The sequence below is a fragment of the Rhea pennata genome, chromosome 8 (assembly GCF_028389875.1).
Source record: "Rhea pennata isolate bPtePen1 chromosome 8, bPtePen1.pri, whole genome shotgun sequence".
In the NCBI taxonomy this organism is placed as follows: domain Eukaryota; kingdom Metazoa; phylum Chordata; class Aves; order Rheiformes; family Rheidae; genus Rhea; species Rhea pennata.
The window spans coordinates 16,898,877-16,921,642 of record NC_084670.1 but is presented as its reverse complement, the minus strand read 5'-3'; the positions used below and the strand labels follow the sequence as shown (position 1 = coordinate 16,921,642).

General features: G+C 39.2%; 2 protein-coding genes across 2 annotated transcripts in view; both read left to right on the top strand.

Annotated features, from left to right (window-relative positions):
• The window catches only part of COL24A1 (collagen type XXIV alpha 1 chain), a 146,641-nt gene extending 145,958 nt beyond the window's left edge, over positions 1-683 (top strand). Inside the window, exon 60 of the mRNA XM_062581626.1 lies at positions 537-683. Within this exon, the coding sequence (XP_062437610.1) occupies positions 537-683 (147 nt within the window). The remainder of the gene's footprint in view (positions 1-536) is intronic.
• A 2,074-nt stretch (positions 684-2,757) lies between these two features.
• Positions 2,758-22,766, top strand: part of ZNHIT6 (zinc finger HIT-type containing 6) — a 32,299-nt gene continuing 12,290 nt past the window's right edge. The window contains exons 1-8 of the mRNA XM_062581549.1: positions 2,758-2,844; positions 3,953-4,018; positions 4,118-4,224; positions 4,305-4,390; positions 5,688-5,791; positions 13,028-13,096; positions 13,903-13,983; positions 14,512-14,592. Of these exons, the coding sequence (XP_062437533.1) occupies positions 2,789-2,844; positions 3,953-4,018; positions 4,118-4,224; positions 4,305-4,390; positions 5,688-5,791; positions 13,028-13,096; positions 13,903-13,983; positions 14,512-14,592 (650 nt within the window). The 5' untranslated portion in view covers positions 2,758-2,788. The remainder of the gene's footprint in view (positions 2,845-3,952; positions 4,019-4,117; positions 4,225-4,304; positions 4,391-5,687; positions 5,792-13,027; positions 13,097-13,902; positions 13,984-14,511; positions 14,593-22,766) is intronic.

The window sequence follows — 22,766 nt, the reverse complement described above, 5'->3', positions numbered from 1 at the left end:
AAGACACTCCCAGCCTCAGACAGTTTATAATGTTACTTTCTAATTTTTTATAAAGAAATAATTTTTCTACTGAGTTTTTTAAAGGTTTAGAATAATCAATACAAAGATCAAGGCAAAAATACTGCTGTCGTTCCCCATGAGTGTTTGTCAAGGGCCTGCTGAAGCCTTTTGCATGCTCACAGAGTTTACAACTGACCGTAGCCCTGTAATTAAATTCAGAGGTGAATTTCACAAGCGATCTAAGAGGCTATTTGAACCTAGCAGGGCTCGCAAAGTGGCAAACCTCACTCCCCGGCCGTCTTGCCTGGTGTCTGCAGCTGCTCCAGCCTTGCTCTGGAGCGCGCTGAGAAGCTGCTGGCTTTAGAAATGCCATTTTTGCCCTGCGATGCTGCTGGTGTTCTGTCAAACTGCACAATTCCTTTACGAACCAGCAGGAGAGTAAAAGTTTCTGTGCGTTCCTTTGCCTCCGTAGCCTACTTTGTGTTTTGAAGTTCGTCTTCGATACCAATTTAATCTTCTGCTGGTGTGTCTTGCAGATCCAAGACGGCAGCTGGCGTAAGACGCAGTTCTTTTTTCACACTCAGGACACTGATCAGCTCCCGGTTGTTCAGGTTCACCTGCTTTCTCATCTCAAACCAGGACAGCAGCACTTAATAGAGAGTGGTTTGGTGTGCTTCCTTTAAGGTTTCTGTCCTGTTTCTTTACATCACCATGGAGTTGTTGCATAGGTTGGTGCAAAGGTAACAGTGTGTTACAGACACAGTTACCATTGGGAAGCTGAAGAATTATTTCAAACAGAGTTGGTTCAAGAACCTCAGGAAGAGAAAGACTTCCTCCTAAGGAGAAACGGGAAAAGAAAGGAAAAGAAAGGAAAAACTACAACTTTGATGAAGTATTTAATTTTTTTAATATTGTTTGGTGCTTTCCTGTATAATTTCCTGGAACTGAGAATTATATGTATTTGAACACGGAATTCTTCAGGACCTCTAGTGTTCTAGTAACCTATTTAACAGCACTGCAAGCAACATCCCGAGGAAAGCTGAAGACATACGATACTGAGGAGCAATGCTGGCTAATGCTCCTAAATGTGCAATAGCTTATGTTTGAAAAGTGAATTACGCCGCAGTACAATATGTCTTCTTTTCTTAAACACAAAGTTGTATTATAGTCCTGGGTGGACACACACATCTTAACAGATGGTACACTACCTCCTCTGTGTTTCCGGTCTGTGTTGCCTCGGTGCTCTTCGTGATACAAGGTGCTTGTGGCCTCAGCAGAGATCGAGTCCCCTTTTGTCTTTCAGACTGTGTGCTGGTTACATCGAGATACGTTTCTGTCATGAAGGTACTTATTATAAATTGTTGGTCACGTACTTCATTACAACTAAAACATTATTTATGTGGATTTCTTGTTTAAAATATTTTTGTATGCTGTTGTGGGAGTGGTATATGCGACAGGACATTGTATGTGACGCATATAGTCGGAACAGCTAGCTTTTAGCCATTGTAAAAAATGTTGTAGAAGAGCTACCTAAGGTAATTTTGAGTTTTAGATTCTGTATTACAGTTAACTTTTTGAATGCCAAAGGCATCTTAAGATGATACATTGTGTATATATTTTGTAACTTGTTCAAAATTTTACTACAGCATGTCTTTTGAATGGCTGCTGATAAATTATAATCATTTCATCAACTTAGAAATGCCTTTTTTTGCAATCATCTTAGACAGTTTTGATTTTCTTAAATTGGGCCTAGAATGCCTTTAAAACAAAACAAAAAAAAATTACCATTAGGAAAAGCACTCTTTTATAATTATATGCTTCTGTCTATTTTCAATCCAAAGTCTGCTCAGTTGTATATGACAAGATGATGCCAAACCGTACTGGGGAGCAGGGAACTGTTCAAACAACTTGTTTTACCACCTTGATCCACAGGAAGCCACATTTACCAAATTATAATAAAATGAGCGTTAAAACTAAGTATTTGTCTTTTACATTATTTTGTTTCTTGTTGCACAGTTCAGTGTCGGCAACTGTGAACATCCTCTGGAGGGTAGTTTTTAGGTGTTGGTTCTTCCCGCACCAAGGGGCAAAGCGCGTTCCTGGTGCCGTGGGATCCTGCAACGCTGACAGCATGTACATGGTAACGGGCACGTGCATCCCGTTCTACGTCTTACCTTGAGCATTAGTTTTGTTCTCTGTGAGAAAATTTGATCAAGCAGAAAGCAAGATTGCAGAATGGTGATGGTTGAAGAGAATGTCCTACTGCGATTTTTGCATTTTTGAGACCACTGTTTGCTGACAGCGTCACTTCACCTACGCTCCTGGTCCGGTTGTGCAGCAGCTGTGCTGATAAATTGATTTATTTTAGTAAGCACGACATCTTTCAGGAAAGGTGCTGCTCTATGGATGTTTTTACTAGTGTCATTGCACTATTTCTGGAAGACAGGAGATCTGTGATTACTGTTCCCGTTTAGGCTGTCTCACAAGTAAGGCGTTTCGGGGCAGGGGGAGGCCGCGCGGCGGGCGGCGCCCCGGGCTGCGGGAGCGCCCTGTTCCCCGGGCGGGGGTGCTGCTGCGCTGCGCCTACGCTTATTGCTTTAGTTTTGGCTGAGAAACGGCGTTCTCCAGCGTTCCTGCCCGGAGGGGCCGCGGGGGCGGCGCGGGGGCGGGCGGCAGCCTCGGCCGCGCCCCCCGCTCCCCGCCGGCAGCCCGGGCCCGGCCGCCAGGGGGCGCCGCCGCCGCCGGGAGGGCGCCGCGGGAGGGAGGCGCCGCGCCGCGCCGCGCCGCCATGGAGGGCCCGGGCGCCGGCAGCGCGCCCGGCAAGCGGAAGATGGCCCTGCGCAGGTAGGGCCGCGGCGGCCGCCGCCTCGCCGGCCCTCAGCGCCGCGCCGCGCCGCGCCGCTCCGCGCCGGGCGGCGGCGGCTTCCGGGCGCCGCGCCGGGCCGGGCCGGGCCGGGCGCCGCGGGGCCTAGCGCGGGGCCGGGGCCTGCGGCGGCCTCGCCGCGGGGCGCCGCCGCGCTCCCCGCCGGGCTCCTGCCGGTCCCGTTTCGGTGCCGTGGGGGGTTTCTCCCGCCCCGGCCGGAGCTGTGGGCGTCGCGGCCGCGCGTGGCCGTGCCCGGGGCGGCCGGCGGCGCCCGCAGCGCGGCGGTTTCCCTCGAGCGGTGGCCGCGGTGTTTTTGTGCCCTTCTCAAAAACGTTATCGGCCTCGGTGGGAGGTTTTTGGGGCTCCCCCCGCCTTGCCACACCCGTGGGAATTAACATAAATGAAAAATTATAAATTCTTTCATTAAAGTATCAAGATTTCTTTTTCTAAAAGTAGAAATATATCAGTTATAACAACTTACCTTGAAAGCAGAAGGTTGTTGGTAGAGGAAATCTTCCTAATCAAAAAGTATTTTAGCCTAATATAAAAACTTGAATGTTGTGACTAGGAGGCTCCCCAGCTGTAGCCTTTGCATTGCTCGCTGCCAGAGGAAACTTTACTGATTTATATCATCTTGGCTTTTCTGCTTCTGTGCGAAAGTGGGATCCAGTGTTTGGGCTGTGGTGTGAGTCGGGGGCATCTATGCTCCCAGCTACAGGCAGATGGAAAATGGCCAGTCTGCACCTGAGATGCAACATGGAAAAGCACTGGTAGAGCAGGCCATAAAGCGTAAGCTGATGCGGCCTTGCTGTGCTCCCAGTTCTGTGGTTAACATGTTTTTCTACTGCTGTGCTGTGTTTTGCAGCAAGACCCCTGTAAGTGTTGGGAGATATTCCCCGTAGCTGGTATATTGCTCTGCCATCTGTCCTAATGCAAAGTATTGGTATTTCCTTTTTCCGCTTTTACACTTCAGATAATTTTTTCTGAAATCTCTGAATGATCGTAGAGCTGCTGTTGAGCAGAAGCCTTCCCAAGCCAATTGGGCACAAAGATGCCACTTTTAATAAAGATATGTTTTCTTTCTTTCAGATGTGAAACCTGTAGTGAAGAGGAGGCTAAGTACAGATGTCCACGATGCATGAAATATTCATGCAGGTATCTATTAGCTAAATTAAAATGTTTTTTTTTTTTCCTTCTTCACTCTCGTGCTGAACCTGGCTTGTTAATAGATGGTCTTTTTTTGTATCATTTCAGTCTGTTGTGTGTAAAGAAGCATAAGCTTGCACTGAGCTGTAATGGAATCAGGGATAAAACAGCATTTGTATCTGTAAATGAATTTACTGACTTGAACCTTCTAAGTGGTAAGACTATGCCTTGTGCTTTTTAAAATTCGTCCTTTTTAGTAGGTTAGCACTACATTTTTTCTATTTTTTATCTTCAGATTATCGTTTCCTGGAAGATGTAGGAAGGACAGCTGATGCTGCCGCACGAGATCTTTCTGTGCATAGGCCTACAACAAATAAATTTGTAAGTTTTATATTAGGAACTCGGTCAGTTGGAAATAAGGTTAATTTTTTTTGAATTCCCTTGAATTCCCACTGAGTCAGTCCCAATCCAGACTTCAGAATTGATACCTCTCCTGTGAAGGTATGGATGACTCTGATGTTTAGAGCTAGACATCAAAAGAAGTCTGTAGTCTTCTATGTAAGAGTAGTATTGGTGGCTACATCCATTGCTTAGAAGAATAAGTTGTATGCTCTTAAAATAATTGATAAGGCCATTCTTGCTGCTTAATGGTAGGTATGTGTTAAGAAAGCCTGAATGTTTCCTTTCACTTTCACAGTTTCTTTGAGGTTTTTAAGTACACTATCCCCATGTGAGCAATGGGATTTTTTTGTTGCCCCAAAATTATTACATGCTTTGACATGTACCAAATGAAGACAACGAATAAATCATTCATTCATAATGGGACAAGGAAGTAAGCCAACCTGCTATGGATGGGAAGGAATTTTGACTCAAACTTTTCCAATTGTTTAAAGCATTAAGGAGATCACAAAATATATGGTATTTCGTGAAAGTCCTGTGACAAAACTGGGAAGACCAAGATCAGGAAGGGGAGGAAAAAAAATCTACTCTGACATACTTTATTTCATTAATATGTCAAAAAAAGCTATCAGAGCCATGTTGTTTTCTTGCCCTCTGAAAGCATGTAAATGTAGCATTAAACTGCTCAATTGGAGAGAATTCATGCTGCAGAGTAGATTGAGAAGGCTCCAGCGTTCTGCTTAGGCTGAAGTCACTCTGTGTCTGTGTGTACGTGATCACAGGGATGTCATAAGAATGCGCGCGTGGAAGATGGTGAGATGCTACATAGGTAGCAGTTTTTAGGATTTGATAGTAGGCACCTTTATAGAATATGCTTACTGCTACCTCCAAATTGGATTTTGTCAGCATAGATGAATGAGATGGTGCTTGTACATCCCTTCTGCTAGCTTGGTCGTAGCCCAAAACCAGCTCCTTGGGTGGTGTTATGTCCACAACGGCTGTGCATGGCTTTCACAGTATGCTTAAGTGCTTTTACTAAAAAGAGCTTGTAGGCAGGCTGTTTTTAAACTTAGAAAAACTTCACTTGAAAATGTTTCAGGTAGTTTCATCTATTAACTTTTTCATTCATGATTTAACAACAACAACAACAAAATACTACATTAAATATAGCCCTTTCTGTAACTTCCCCAAAATTCTCTTCAGAATTATTCTCTTTTTAATTTTCAGCTTTTGGTTATGTTATTCACATACAAGAAATGTTGATTTTATTTTTTGTTAGATAAATTACTTGAGGAATAGAGCTCGGAGGCATAATATCAACCTGAGAACTCTGCCTATTGGATTCACAAAAAGAAGAGAAAATTCAACCATCTTCAATAAAAAGTAAGTCTTCAGTTAGTTATAATCAACAATGTTTTGTTTTCACTGAACACATAATGATGAAGATCTAAATTCCTATTGGTATGCTTTCAAAATCTGTTAGATCTACAAACTTTTTGGAGAGCTATTTAAATTTAGTATTTCCTGTTTCAGATTTTCATTTTTTAAGCTCTGTGGGCTCAATTTGACAGCTTATACAATTCATGCTTTATTTTTGAAAAACACCACCATTCTGTAGCAGCAGGAAGGGGTCAATGATGTCATGTTTTTCATTTTCTCGTAACTGACATTCTGAAAGTGCTTTTTTATGGTTTTGTTCCTACAATATAATAATATTTCTTTCAAGCTTTGGATAGGAGGTGAAGAATGGTTGCTGAAAATCTCTCTCTCTGAAAGAGGAGAAAGGTTGTCCTTAAGTCTGTTATTCTTGAAACAGCTGCTTCCAAGTACAGTTATTTCTGTTGCAAGCTGTTCCAAGGGTTGAAGTGTACTGGAGAATCTGAACATTTCATATGGCACTGCCTGGAGAGACAAATGCACACAGACAGGCATGAATTCAGGAAAAAAAGCTAAGATGATTTCAGGTGTTCTTTTCTTTACGCACTCCTGTGAATTTTCTTTGATGTTCAGAAACTGTATTTTAAAGTATTTTCACTGTGGAGAAATATATTTAGAGAACTTCATTAGGACAGGGAACAGCTCCAGAGTTCAGCTCTCTGTACTGGGGGCAGCTCTGAATGCTTTCTGACACTGATCAGCTGTGTCAGATATCCTAGCTGGCTCCTCCTGTTATTTTCTGATGATTTTGATTGTTGAGTTCTGCTGCAGGACACGTTTTTCTCTACTATTGTCTGTTAGTTTAGAGGAGGAAATCTGAGTGTGCTTTAGTGACTAGCCACCAGATGTCTCTCTCTGACAAATTAACAAGCAAGGTGAAAAACTGTCTTATATCATTTCTTCTTTTTTGAGACAAAGCATGATTTCTCATTTTTGCAGATACCTTATTCTTGGCAGAACATAAGGTATAAGAGGTTTAGAAACATAACCTTTTAAAGCTCATACTTTACTAGTTCTAACTACCAGAGAAAAAACATGGAAAAATTCAGGGAAGGAAAGGAAATCTGGGATTTTTTCTTCCCACTTACCCCAAATTTATGCAAAAGTGGGGCTCTCTTCTTTCCTCAGGAAAGACCAGAGGATAGCCCCAAACCTTGCAGATACTAGTCAAGTAAGCAGAGGCTATGTACCTGTATGCTTTTTTTTTTTTTTCCCTTGACTACACACTCTACCCTCTATAGATATCCTGTGCTAGGTTTGTGCTGCTACAGTATCTCAAGCTTAGAACCAAATTTAGCTTTCCTGAAAAATCTCCTAAATGTTGTGGATACCTGGCACAACACAAACATCCTTAGGAATATAGGGTAAGAGAGTAGTCTCAAAGAGCCAGTGCAGGTATAAAGTGCCCTGGACTCTGGGATCAGTGGCTGAGGAAGGTAGAAAAACACAGTAGGCGAAGAGAGTTTTTGATCCTTCGTGATAGGATTCTGGGCATAGTACAATCCTGTGCTGATGGAAATTTGCCTTCACATAGCATGTTTTGGGGGTTTTGTTCTCTAGAAAATCTTTTCAGAGTACATAGTGAAACAGAGCTTGTGTTGGGAGTGAATTAGTCTTTGAGCGGATTACGTATTCACGTGTTGTTTTTTCTAACAGAAGCAGATTTAAAACCTAAGAGGATGGGGCAAGGAAGGTGACTTATTGGCAAATAGTCAAGGAAGTATTTTACTGCCTGGGAAAACACCTTACTTTTTTCTCAATAATAATAGTCCTTTCTTGAAAGTGTTAGCCTGTAAGGGACTTTCAGATCCCATCATAAAGGTTTTGATCATGTTTTCCATTCTTAAGAGGACAGGAAAGTAACTGTCTGTTTCCTGCAAATGTGGTTCTAGGCTATGCTGTGGTTACTACAAAAAGTAGTTGCTTAAAAGTAGAGTAAAACATGCACTGTAATATGTGCTTTTGTCTAGGAGGAAGAAAAAAGCGCATCCTGAATTATTGTTGTATTCTACCCAACCTATAGTGGAATAAGGCATATTGATTGAGGCTAAAAGCTGAAATTTTGTATTGTACCTCCTTTAAGGCAGAGTAGCTTAGTCAGTGATAATGTTAGAAATTCTTCCTTGCAAAAGGTTATTTCTTAAGCTTCTAAAATCCCTATGCTTCCATAGATTGCATTGAGGTTTGATACATCTCATACAGGTCAAAAGCAGCAGTTATGACACTTTTAAACAACAGGTTCCTGAGACAGTTCGCCCAGCAAAACATACCCCATCCCTTTCCTTGATGTTAACAGATTCTGCCATTGCTGGGATCGGTCAATTTATGACAATACCTCAAGTAGTTTCTGTTGCTAAACATTATCAAAGTTATTCTGCTTAGGGTAAGCAGTTTTGAGCTGATTATTCAAGGAAGAGTTTGGCTCTCAGGATAGATGCAAGCTTATCACTTGAAAATGGATTAAAGTGCCCCTTCACACATCCAGAGTAGCATTTTTATATGATTTAGCTGATAAAGGATTTGCAGTACCATTGGACTCCATATTCCTTCCTGTTTTCAGGTTTACGCCAAGCTTTTGCTTAAGACAGGTAGAATAAACAATCCTTGCTACAATATGCCTTTGTTCTTTTTTTAAAAGGGAAATATAACCTGAATATAGCAGGAAGTTCACTTTTTTTTTTCCAGTGACACTTTTCAGCTGGACAAACTTTGAACTAGCTCACTGCAAAGCTTAAGCTGCTAGACTTAGCTACTTAAACCAGTCTGAGTACAGGCTGTTGCAATCCTGTTTCCTCTCTTGTGTTAATACTGTTATTTATGCGGCAATGGACTGTTTGAATTCACTGATTTATGCAAAAACTAAGCACCTTTTTCTAAGTTGGCTTTTTTTGCCGCCTTTTGTTATGTGGATGCCTGAGGAATCAAAACTCAGGTTTGATCAAACCATAGATTGCCAGCCACTCAGCACTTATCCCATGGGACTTTGTGACACCCGTTACCCTTTTGAATCGACCAACTTTGTCCACGGTGCCCCTATTTCACAATACAGGTGATAGTTCCCCTTCTAGAAGCATGCTGTCTCGGTCTTGGGATGGACTGCTGGCGCAGTGGCAGGTTGGGGCAGCAGCTGAGGAGCTCCAGTCAGCAGAGCAAACAGAAGAGCCGAGGGAGCGTGCAGCACTGGGGCTCCTAGCTCCCTGGCAGGAGGTGGTTGCAGTGATGAAAGGCTGAAACTGGGCAGAGCATCTCCCTCAGCTCTGCTGTCCGTGCCGCCCTGCTCAGGTGGCCCTTCCATTTACCCACAGTGGTCTCCCCCTGGCTACATATCCGCTCTATTCACAGCACCAAAATCTTTCTCTTATCCCTCCTCCCCACAAACAGTATACAGCCCTCCTCCCTACCAGTGGGCATGCCCGCAGTTTGAGAATATTTGATCAGATTATATGGGTAGGAGAAGAGAGAGTCATTCCCTTTATTTCTGTTCTTTGATATAACACTGAAAACAAAATACAATATGGAGATTTAGTAGTAGCATCATATAAATGATCATAGTGTTATAGAAGTTACTTTGAGGTACACTTGAAAACCCCAAAACAACTCTTTATCCTCAACTAGATTAAAATAATAAAACATAATTCTTTGAAGTGTTGCTGATGTTTAAAATTTATCCAGGAGTTATTTGAGCTGTATTTTGGGCTAACATTATGCTGTTAGATCTATTAAACTTAAATCTGGGAGAGCAGGATCCTTATGCATTTCAATAAATAGGTAGTTTTTCAGAACATCCTCTTTTGAAGATAAGTACTTTCTGAGTTCTATAGCAGAAACTTTTTTTAACAAGTGAAATGTTTTACTCTCATAGTGAAACAACAGAAACATGCAGAATTTAAACAGGATAGGAGTTTCGATCTTTTAAGATAACTACAGTTTGGGTGACTCGGCCTTGACAGTGTCCCTTTGATTTATGCGGGTCTCAGTTCAACCTCAGCGTGCTTAATTATTGCAACACATATGGTTAGTAAGATCTACTGCTGTTGTGAGGCCCCTTGATAGAAGACCATATGCGTTACAAAGGAAGTGCACTTCAGTTTCTTCATGGATTGTCGTGCTGTTTACTGTAACTAGGAAACACTTCAACCTTCAGCAGAGGTAATTTGGTTTTACTGTTTATACATCAAATTTCAGTTAGGGGTTGGTTCAGTGAAGCTTCGACTAAATGGAAGCATCATATTTTGCATGCTGTTGTTAGAATTGTTAGAAGCTGAAAAGTTGATTTGGTGTTATGAACGTGGGCTTTTTTTTTTTTTTTTTTTTTGTTAATGAAGTCAAACCAATCCATGTTCTCTTATATTAATTAGGCTTTCCTTGTTTTCACAAGAAAATCTAGTCAGTTATTTGGACTGAATCTTCATTGCTTAAGAAAGTTAAGAAAGGCATTATTATCCAAAGGAGCAGATACTGATTGCCCTGTACTTAAAGTAAACTTTAATGAGCCAGGTGAGAGTACTGGGTATTATCAAAGTTAGAGGATAATGGTCCTTCATTAAACTTCTTTATTTCCTCTTCTTCCTGTATCAATTCAAAATAACACAAGAAGTACAGTACTTGTGCTTTGACGTAAGATGATCCCATGTACTCTTTCTTAAACATCTTAGAGTGTTAGTTGCTAAACAGAAGCAAAATGCTCAGTGAATCACTGTCTTTCAGGAGCTGACACTAAGTATTTCTGGAGAACCATAATTGCGGTTGGTGTCTTATGATGTGATAAATTTAGAACTTTGAGTCAATTTCCTTATAAAAAAGTATACATAGAGATATAAGGCCTTCTGCAGCAATCTAGGCAAAATTCAACTGTTCAAAGGAAACCTAGATCAGAGAGTTATGCTTTGAGTGATACTTCATAAATGTTTTGAGAAATACACAGTAATAGACCCTTCTAAAAATCCTTCAAGGCATTTATCTGCATCTTCAGGTTCCTAAATCCTTTGTAGCTCTCTCCTTTGCTTCCTAGCAGCTGTACTGCAACACTCACAGTACTTGGAGCATCTTCCTAGGTATTGCATTAACTGTAAAAGATGATGAGAATCATCACAGTTCTTCAGAGCATTAGCAGAAGTTAGCAGCCACTGCATATATTCCTGCTACATTTGTAGCATCAGAAATACTTCCAGTTGTTACTGTCAAAAAATAAAAAGTTACTTATGTGTAGCTCTGCAAGTCTCTACTGGTGAGGAAAAGTGAAATTGATTATAGAAAATAATTTTGGGGGGAAGTTTTAGGAGAAATGAAAGGGAGATAGATACTTTGTTTTAGAAGACCAGTAGTTGCAGAACAGTTTGTTCAGTTCAGGACATAATCTGTAGCTACATCTGATGTGGGAGAAGAGGTCTTTGGCTTCTCTTTCTCCCTCTGATTGGCTTCCATGCTTTTCAAGTAGCCAAAATAGGATGTGAAGCCAAGCAATGCAGGGATAGGCTGTGATACTACTTTTAATGACATTGAGGATGTGCTGTGCCTCATCCAGATCTATGCTGTTTGATAGTTTTATAGTCAGTGCTTTGGTATTCAAGAAAACCATGGAGAAGCATTCCATGGCAGCTTAACAGCATGGTACACTTCAAGCGCTGAGCTGTTACTCAACTTCAGATGACTTCCTCAAGCCTTTTCATGCAGAAAATGAACATAGTACATGTCAATTATATTTGAAGGAAATACTACCCTAGTGAGCCATAATGGAAAATGAAGTCAGTGAAATCTGGAGCCAGGATATCTAATTTTAGTCTGAATTTTTTGTGAAGCAACTAGTGCACTTTGTAAATTGTTTGCATTTAAAAAGTAGTATCATAGTTAATTGAACAGAGCAACCAATTTGTTTTCTACTGTTTTTTAGTATGTGCTACTGGATGCACGTACACTTTCCTCTGTAGCCAGCTGGCCCCTGCTGGATAATGTTTCATCTGCCTGATAAGCAAATTAAACAGCGTGTTGGAACAACAGCATTTTATTTTTAATTGTAGTATCAAGACCTTTGCAAAACTGATGCTGATTATCTTGGATATAATGATTCATCAGTCTTAAGTAGTGAAAAATGTTACCATAATAAGTTCCCACACTTCAGACAGATGTCTAACCTCTACTTTTTAAATAGTATTAGTTCTTTCTGCCTTTCCCCGGTCTTTACTGTCAATCATGATGTAAAATTCTGAACCAGAGCAGATTGCCATGCACTTTCCTGTTAGATTGTGCTTTTTCTTTTGTTTTTAGAAAGAGATTGTTATATTCACTTACAGATTGGGGGAAATTGAAGCAATGAGGAGAAAAGTATTTTGTCCTCAATCAGTCAACAGTGACTTCAGCAGCTTTTTTGCAGACAAGTAACAAAGCCAGGGAGAAGTTTCCTGATCTAGAAAACTATCCTCCAGGCAATACAGCCTTTCCTAACGTGGGATTGCACTAATAAACCACATTTTAGTAGTTTTTATTCTGAGGCATTGATTCTGAGGTATTAATTATGCTAGCTGGAAGGAGAAGATTGCTGTACAACCAATGAACATGAAATCAATTGTTTTTTTTGTCTCTACCACAACCTTTCTGTGTAAACTTTGTGTAAAACATTGAGCGTCTCTAACTTCTATTGTCCTCGTCATGCAAAAATTTAGCTCCCTGGCCACACACACACATACGTTTCCTATTTAGATGATCACTGCCTCAAAAGACTAGTCTCTTATTCTGTGTAGAGCCCGGCCTTGGCAGGGACCTCTGGTTATCGATGCAGTGGGTTGGCAACCTGTCCAGGTGATATGCCAAAAATCATTTTCCTTTTCTCAAATTAAAGGACGTCTATGCACATAGCAACTCAGCTGGAAGATTCTTTCTGTTTAAAGGTGAAATGTTGTTGATCAGTTGATTAGTGGTATCTTGCCTACATTTGTAAGGAAGAGCTTTTTTCACCTTCTGAGGACACCAAACTCGGCAGAAGTTGGAAGCTTTCACGGTGCTTCTTACAGGTTCTCTGCCTGCCTCTTTTACTCTGAAAATGCCATTCAAAATTTCACACTATATATTGTCTTTTCCATCTATGTCATAGGCTAGTAAGCTGTGTCGTGGAAAAAAAAACACAAATAATTGTTACCAGCTAATATTACTATGGCATTAAGAGCATTAATTTCTTTTTCTTTTCAGGGAGCAAAAGTTTTACTGGCATTTGAAACTTGTGTTTCCCCACTGTCAAGCTGAATACACGTTAAAAAGGTATAGAGCTTGAAAAACAGAATTTTATAAAGTGTAAATTAGTCTGCTAGAATTAAACTAAAAAGTATTTTGATGTATTTTCAACTATTTCTTTCATACAAGGTAAATTCAAATATTTCTGTCTTTATTAAAGAAGCATTTAAGTTTAAATAAATTATTTGAAGTTCAATTGTCCTTTTCTACTTGAAAGCCAGATAAAATTTATTTTCAAATTGAGTAACTTTACAAAACATTTGATTGCTAGTCTTATGTAAATAGAGCAGCTTGTATATACATGATGGTCATATTCTATACACATCTAACATACTTTGTTCTTGTAGAGCAGGTGTTCAGCAAGATTTCCCTCCTCTCTCCACTATTTCACTGAAACTGGCCTTCATATAGGATATGGTTCATTGTTCCCTTTGTTAGAAATCCAACAAGCCCATTTTACAAAAAATAAGCTTCTATTAATAAATCTTTCCTCTTTTTTTCCTCATCATAAGTTTTCCTACCCTGAAGGGGAATGAGAAGTATGCCCTGTCTGCTGTTAGGGCTGTAGGAACAACATGTTTGCTGCAGGGTTAGAAAGAGAGATATGCATCTGTTCACTCCCTTTGGATGCTAATGAAGTCCCAGTGTTGAAATTGAGGCAGAGCTGTCAAATACTGTGCTGTATTGATACACACTTAAAATTCTCCCAAAAGCTACTTTATTGTGCCACTGTAGCGGGCTAATAATTGCTTCCTCCATATGACTCTGATAACAGCTTTTTGTGTCCATGATGAACCATGTCTTACGTATTTGACTTTTATTTTTGGTGAAAGGGTGCCAGAGGATAAAATACTCACCGATATCGTTAAGCCCTATATTGATCCAGTGGAGTCAGATCCTGTAGTTTGTCAAAGGTATGTATTTGAATAACTTTTTTTTTTTTTTTTGCCTCGTTTGTGTTTGTCTAATTCACTAGTAAAAGAACAGAGTGGTTCTGAAGAGATCAGTTAAACTCACTGCAGTTTCAGTATGTAGAGCTGAATTCCTAGAAGTGTTGTATCCTTAATTCCTGGGATAAAAACCATTCTAACATTCACTGATGAACCTTTTGTATAGGCACCAAATTTAAAGCAGAAGTTTAACAAACTGATTCTTGGCATAAGGTCAAATAAAGCAAGTGAAATTTTTAAAAAAAGTTACCAGAATTAGCTGCAGTGGTGGCAGTGAACCTTTTCTGTGGAAGAAGTAGAAAAGCATACTAGCTATCACAGCTCTAATTTATAGCAGATCTTTAGCATGTGGCAAATGATTATCTTTATGGGCAAATATATTCTTTTGATTCTTGACATGCAAAAGCTATTTATCTCTTGGTGGTAATAAGAAAAAGCCTGAAGTAAACAACTGCTTCTTAAGGTCTGTTGGTTTTTGTTTTTGTTTTTCAGATTAAAAATCTATACAATGTCTCCTCGGTCAGATGTACAAATTTTAATGAAAATAGAAAATAGAAGGCAGAACTCCACCAGGTAAGATTTGTCTTTAGCGTGTGTGAATATTAGCTAAAAATACATTTTTTGAAATTTTGAATGTACTTCCTTGTCTTTAATATAGTAAGTAAAGATTACATAATCTCTTAGATTAAACTTCACTAAGCAATGCATAACCATTTTTTAAAAAAAGCTTAAAAGGTTATTTCTTTGTCTTTTAATATGTCAGCTTTCAAATTTGTGCGATTGCTCTGAGCAGTAAATTCAGCTGACTCGCACTTTTACAGCTTCAGCAGTTAACGGCCCTCACATCTGCACTGATGGAACGGTGCATGTGCCTGTACCTGAGCTGCTTCAGCAAGAGTCCATGCAAACATGTCAGTGGAGATGGGTTTGCATTAAACACTGAATGATTGTATTGAACAGAAGAAATGTAGGCATCCATTCCCTTCTTCAAGCTCTTCTGTGGTGATACTAACCTCCCCAAGAGAGTTGGAGTGACAGCTAAGGAGAGCTGTTTTTTAAAAATACTGCAGCAAAGATTGCTTGCTCACCAACACCCAATCACCATATCTAAAAATAATATATTTTTCTCAGTAGTACTAGTTCATCAATCTGGATGCAGGCTTTCAAGTTTCCAGAATTCTGACTTCAGAAGAACAGCTTTGTTTCCATAAGAGATAATAATCTTAAACTTCAAAATTAAACTTTTTTTTTTTTTAAAAAAAACCCAACTTTTAATGTTATAAATACCATTTTGAACACTCTGCCATGTTGATGTTGTTACCAAAAAGGATATGTGCTAGCCTTAATATCGTAGCTCGTTGTGGTTGACCACTGATTCCTAGTTAGGATTCTTAAAGTACATTCTTTTCTTCAAATGTAACAAATATTAAAAAAAAAAAAAATCTGCTTCCCTGAAGCATGGGATATTATTTCTAAGGAAAAATAATAGATATATTAAAAGAATTCCTGTTGTAAATAGACTTCCTATATATGTCAGATTTCATCTGTGTGCTTAGCGAGGCTGTTTCTCTCCCCACGTGCTCGTTCCCTGCACCAAGTCTAATGCCTAGGAACAAAATCTGTATAATGTGATGTCTACATGACTTACGTTTGTAAGGACCAAATGTTGCAGGTAATTGAAAAATGCTGATGTTTCCACTGAACTCTAGAAAGATCAGTGCGGAAGCACTGAGGCAAGTGAAGCTTTCTCAGCTCTCTTGCTGCTATATTTCCCAGTGCATTTTTAGTGGGCTCTTCTGCTTATGTGTCATTAGTTATATTCAGAAGAGGTTCCCAAAGATTAGCAACTTTCACTATCCCCTTTTTGTACTCAAGCTAACGCAGCAAAAACAGAAAATTGATCCAAGATGTTACTGCTGTAGACCTTCTTGCAGCACATGACTGGAAAAGCCATATTCATACAATGATATTGAATATTCATTGGTATTCATTGATACTTTTTAAGTGTACTGATATTTATGCTGGTATTTCAGCTTTTACCTTTCATAGTCTTTTTAAGGTACACAACTGTTAATGACTGCTTAAAATGTCAGGGTAGCAAAATACTCGGAATGTTTTCTGGTAGATGCCTGGTTTCTTACATTTTAAATTTAAAAAGAAGGAAAAAACAACTTCCATAAGAGGAGGTAAAGTTCAACTTTTTATCTTTTTAACTAGAGTAGTAAATTGCAAACGAGGCTTGGGAAAGCAGCCCACTTGATGTTCAAGTGGACAGTCTCTTCTGCTCATCGGTGTCTTTTGTTACTTAACCATTTTCATTTTCTGAAATGGATGTAATGCTTTTTTAGTTCACAGATTTGTTGAAAAATAATTATTTTTATGAAGCTTTTTAGAAGAACTTCAGAAGTTGTACTACACTTAAAGAAAATAAGTATCCTTAAGCTTGAGCTCCATCCTAAATTCACAGAATAAGCTATTTTGCCTGAGCTGTTTATGCCCTCAATATCTAAGTTATGGTATTTAGTATTTATCTCATTTAGTGAGTGCTTAAAAATAACTGCAGAAAGTTTAAAATAGGGAAATGTTTTCACTGAAAGATGTGACTCCTCACATGGAAATTATCTGAGTCTGTTCCCATAAGTCAGTGGAGCAGGCCCAGCTGTGGCAGTGCAGATAGGTCGAGGCAGCAGCGCATTGAAAGAAAATTCCGCTCCGCAAAGGGAAGAGCACACTTCGTTTGAAATGGTTGTACCACTATGTCAGCAGAAAAGCATCTCTTGTCAACAGAAGCTGCCTCTGTGCCAGCAGGCTCTGTGAGTGCAATTATGCTGGCATAGTTGTCGTGATAAAGGCTCTAGGAGGGAATTTAAATTTTTACTGTAGTTACATTACAGTCAGGTAAGAGAAAATGCATTTTGATTTCTTTGCCTTTTGGCCCCTCTCAGTTAAAGTAATTCAAGGCTTATGCTCTCCCAGTCTACAAATCAGTACCTGGAATTGCCATGGAAATACTTGCTGTTGAAACATACTGACTGTCTTCTCACTAATGCTCAGCGCGGAGCAAAAGCTGAACACTGACTTGTGTCGCACCTCAAGCCCTTTATCCCTGTGCCTCTGTGGGGAATTGGGAGCTGCCTGCTGTGTGTAGTCCCGAGCACCGATATCTCCTGCCCTGTGCCACCACATTCTGCCAGATTTCTAGGTTTACTATTCCTGCAGTATGGCAAAATCGTCTTTTGTCACTTTGTGGGCTGATTGGAGCGGTAGGATTGGTAGAGCCTACCACTACATGTAGGGCTTATTAATATTCTGCTATCCAGAGCTTCCGCTGTGCCCACCACAAAAATTAGTTCACCACCAGTACTAGATACTAGAAAGCCTTTAAAGATTTAAGTTGTTGAATCAGATGTTGTTTTTAGGGTTAGAAGAACCTTTTGAGAAAAATACTTTTCAGAGTTTGTTACATATTTTTGAGGCAGTGCAGTGCTATTTCAGAAAATATCTAAGCAGGATTATTACAGGTTATAAAATGTTAGGCTTCTAGTTTCAAGATACCATTTTACAGAAGGATTTTAGTATTTCCTGCAAATGTTTATAAACCAGGAGTTTGTGGTTTAGTTTTGGCTATTTGCTATGTTTTACAGCAAACAACCATTTTAGTTTGAAGGTCTTTTACAGAATGCTTTAAATTTTGTTTTATACAGGGTTTTTTTTTTTCCTTCTTCAGAAATAAATATTAGCCATCTACTACACACTTTCGCGTCTTCACTGGAGTTCTGGAGAACTTTAAAAAGCAGCTGAATAAATTCATTATATCTATTACATAGATAGCTAGATACAATGGATATTGCACAGATACAATGGATAGCTGCTAAACAATATGGTACTTGCTTTCTTCATGCTAGTTGCCTTTAATAATCAGTGCTGATGATTCTTAGAGAAAACTTTCTCATCTGTAATAAGCTCTTATTTCCATTTCCTTGTTTCTTATCCTTATCTACCTCTCGTCTTGTCTAAAACTGACATGTCAGGATTGTTTGCAGAATAAGTTGGTAGCACTCCACAATTATTTGGGGCGACCATGATGGAGTAACCTAAAGCATAATCTCTCCTAATGTCAGCTCTGCCCTGCCCATCACCTAATATTATATGACAAAACTGTTATACTGCTTGACAGCCTTCTCATTTAACTGCCATTTGCTTTGTTAGGAATCTTATGAAGGAGGCTTTAAAAACACAAGTGTTGCACAATTTTCTTCTTTCTTTAAAACCTTGGTTTGGAAAGAATCTGCATTTGAATAGGTTGTTATAATAGTTTTCCGTTTAGTGATGCTTGCCTCTCTCTCACCTGTTATGCAATATTCAGTTGGTGTCCATTCTGTCCTCAACTGAAACTATTCCAAGAAAGGTTTAACTGCTGCCTCTTGGATGATTTCTGCAGTCTGCATTCTTTTATAGAGAAGTCTTTTCTTTCTTCAGAATAAATTAATGTCCTTACTATCTTCAGTCCTTTATTTGGGATGCCTTCAAAGTGACTTCATATGGTAAGAGTATTGCTTTTTCCACTAAGGAAAGGGAAGATGCAATTGCCAAATTATACAATCTGGTTTGAGAAGTACACCTTCTCATTTTCCTGAGAATTGCCTTATTAGGCTTTGTGTAACCAAAAAAATAAAAAATAAAAATTCCAAGAACAGAGTCTTGATATTTGTTGGAGTTAAATCAATGGATAGAATAGTTTTTCTTAACTGCAGATATTTGATGCAATAGTTCCTAACTCATTCTTATCATATAAGATGATCCTATTTTTAAAGAAAGAATAACTGCAACAGAGTTGTTTTACAGTAAGTATTTTTACCTAAAAGATAATTAAGTAAATCATAATTTAAACCATACAACTGGAAGATCTGTTTTACTGCATTCAGTAATATTGTACAGGAAGTCAGTTTAGATAGCTGCCTATCTCTGACCAGATGACTTTAGTTTAATGGAATTAAAAAGTAGTGCTATCTTAAATACCAACGTTAGGTCTTTTTTACATGTTCATATTTTTCTTTGGCTGTTAATATATTTGGAATGACATGTGAAACACTGTTTCAGAATAAGTCATTAGGAAATGCCGTTTGAGCTTTGAAGATATCAGTAGGCACTGATTTAATGTTGAGGTACTTGGAAAATTTGACCCTGTTGGTCTTAAAAGCCTGGAAAGCCCACTGCAGTCAGTGCGCCATATCCTTCAAGGAGCTGGAGTACCTAGCAACACCAGGCTATCTCTTGTAGTTCTGCTGAGATAAAACCTGTCAGCAATGCTAACATATAGATTCATGCTAACATGTAGTATTGGTGTTTATATTGGTGGTACTGATGCAGCTCATTTTTTAATTACTCAGAAAGCCAACAATATGAAAACAGTTGCAACTTCAAAGGACTTCTTACTCTCTGTGGTGATATTGGCTAGCACACGTGAGAACACTGGCCTGTTTGCCACTTAATTCTTGTGGGCCACAGGAAGGAAATCTGCTAAGCAAGTATCAGAGGTTCTTCTCTATGAAATGCCATTGCTTTAGGGTGGTGAACACTTACTTTGTTTTAACTGATCCAGTACAGTTACTTCCCAGAATGCTGGATGATGTTAGTAATTTTGGAGCACTTTCCTGTCTCAAGATCAGCTGGCACAAATGAGAGTTATTTCCTTGGATGACTGAGTTCTATGCTAAAAGAGAATTTTCTTTGGTAGCCTTTTGTTTTTAAAATATCTAAGGGATAGATCATATTAGTAGGTCACAGTAGTCATAGTAATAGATTTAGGAGTATGAAGTAAGTTCTTGATTTGCTTTAGTGTGTGTAAATATGCCAACAGAATTTCATAAAATTTTCTTGGAATTTGAAGAGTAATGTAATGGGACGAGATCTTCTTAAATGTAATATTACTGGATTATTTATTTTCCTGTCATTTAAAAATGACCATTAGGTCAATTAGGACATTAGGACAATGCTGTTAGTGTAATGCATGAATTAGTTCTTTTTTATCATCAAGTTAAAAGTCATTTCAAAAATACTATTTTAGCAAATTGCTCTGCTGAAAGTGACATTTCAAGCATTTTTTCTTTCTTTGCATTTTTGCAGGTGTTGCAAAGTGTGAAGTGCTTTCATTTAAGGTTCTCTAGTCTTACTTAGGAAGCAGTTTCTCTTCGTGTAGTACTTCATATACGTGATGCAAGAATTATGGATACAAATCCTTGGCTGAACTGCTGGCCTTGGCATGGGCTGGAGCAGCCCCCACGTTGGCATTAGCCTATGCCAGCAGAAGATTGACACTAGAATTCATTACTCCTCTCCAGTCCACAGCAGCTGGCACAAAAGCAACTCTGCCAGCTTTACAAAATCAAGGAGCTAGCTTACAATAGTTATTTTTCACTGCACAGCTATAGTCAGACTCTGGCTACTTTGTCCTGTTCAAGGAGAGATAGAATTTGGTCTGTATTCCGCAGTTTAGACACAGTGTTCCTGTCTATTACTTACTCTTTCTTTTCCCAGAGTATTGGGGGGGGAGTGATTTTTTTTTTTTTTTTTTTTTTTTTTTTTTTTTAGTGAAACTGCAGGCTTTTTCTACTGAATACTTTGTAATATTTTCTTGTATGTCATTTTTGGCATTTCCAGTTTTGTTACACCAACCATTTCAGTGTCATTTTCACTTGCTCTTTCTTTCTTTGAACATTGGTCCGTGTAGACAAAAGCATGGAGAAAAACAGATTCCAGGATATGCAGCTTTTACTGTAAAAATAGTTTTCTTTCCTATCTGCTTACGTTTTTATTTGAAATCATGTATTACACAACACAAATGGGAAGCAGAAATCTAATCATTGCTGACAATAAAAAGTATGTATGATCTGAATCTTCAGTATGCATAACTAAGTGTTTATGATGTCTTACTATAGTTACTTGACCTTTGAGATTTTAGAGATGATTTGAAACAAAACAGAATTGGTCCATCTTACTATCTTGAGCAATCATTCTTTTTTTTTGTTTTGTTTCTTTCCTGAAAGGGATTCCTTTATGAACCAGTATGTGCCTGTTTTTGGAAAAAAAAAAGAAAATCCAGCGTTTTGTAACTCGTACTGAATTCTTTTGGATGAACTAGCTTATAATTAATGGTATTGCATTAGGACTTCTGAATGTCCCAGCTAGAGTGTCTAAGACTTTGAGCCATCTATTGCACAAAGATTTATTTGAAATTGCAGTCTGCATTCCAAAATCCTGCAGTCTGTGTTACAGCAAGTTAGATGCAGACCACTTATAGAGGAGGAAAGTGCGGGTAAGTAAAGAGGTAAAGGATGAGATAACAGTAAAAGCGTTAGTGTTAGCTTCAGCCAATGGTTTGCCCTCTGCCTTTCTCTTCATTTAGTGGTGTCATGTAAACACTCCAGGCAGTTTCAAAGACCTTCAGACCCTTCGCATTTACAAAGCAAGTGGACAGACCCTAGATTCTAAAACTATCAGGAAAAATCTAGACTGTAACATCTTCTCTGCCACATAACTGGGCTTGTAGTTGTGAGCAGTGTAGCCAACATATGCACAGGTTATTCTTCTGTGTACTCTTGAGAAAGTGTACATTTGGGAATGGCTGTTTCCAGAGCGGATGTTGCAGCTTGCTTCAGCCCACCATCTTTCCTGGGATACAGACAGGAACTCACATGTGTAACTGTGTTGCAGTATATGCATAGTATAGAAAAAGCCTTTATAGAAGTCTGTGTAATGTGTAGCATGCATGTATGAGGCATGCTTAAAGGCAAGAAGGCAGTCCATGTAGTCCACAAGAAAACTTTAGCTGAAAAAAACCCTATTGAATAATCTATCAAATATGTTGCCCCTGGGGCAGAGGCAGCAGCTAAAAATGAGTTGCAGACCAGAAGCTGAAACCCTTTGTCCTGTTCCAGTCTAGCAGAAGTGTAGTGTTGAGATGTTTTGAGGAGTTTAATTAAACTGCATCCAACTGGGTGGTTGTTAAATATTTTCCTGAAGAAGGGAGAGGGTTTGCCTTGCAAAGAATATATTAGTTGCTAGTCTCGGAAGGAAAGAGACACTGACTTAAAGCTAGTTCATGATCTAGCAAGGTTAGAATGAGCTTTTCTCAGTATCTGGGGACCAGGTGGCATGGGGAAGCTGGAGTCAAAGGCTTCTAGAAGCAAAGAGGCAAATGAGTTTGTGTCTGAGAGGAATTGAGGTGATAAAGGACCGAAGTTGGAAGCTGCAGTGCTGTGAAAAATGGCAGCTTAGCCATCAGTGTTTTAACAAAGGCAGCGTAAAGGGGAATCTTTTCATGTCCAGTCATAAAGGTGAGAACCCGTTATTTCCTTCTGATGGTGCCAAAGGGGAATCCCTCTGTTCTTCTCTTTCCTGACGGAAATGAGCTAGGACTGATTGTTTCAACCCAGCCAAGGAGGGAGTTGACCTTCCTGCTTGTTTTACCAAGAAAATAACTTGTTTTGTTCATTCCATAGCTTTTTGTTTTCATTGTAAAGCATTAGTAACCCGTTAATGGAGAGTTTCTGGCACTGAGATTCCCATGCAGATAAGTGTAAATTTGCATGCAAATATAAATTTCCTAACTTGGTATATTAGAGTTTTTCATTGCATCCTTCAGAATACTTTGGTAAACCCCCCACCTAGAAGACTATGTGTAGTAATATGCCAAGATGCATCTCGTGAGACTTGTGTAGCAGATGAACTATAATTAAAATAGACCT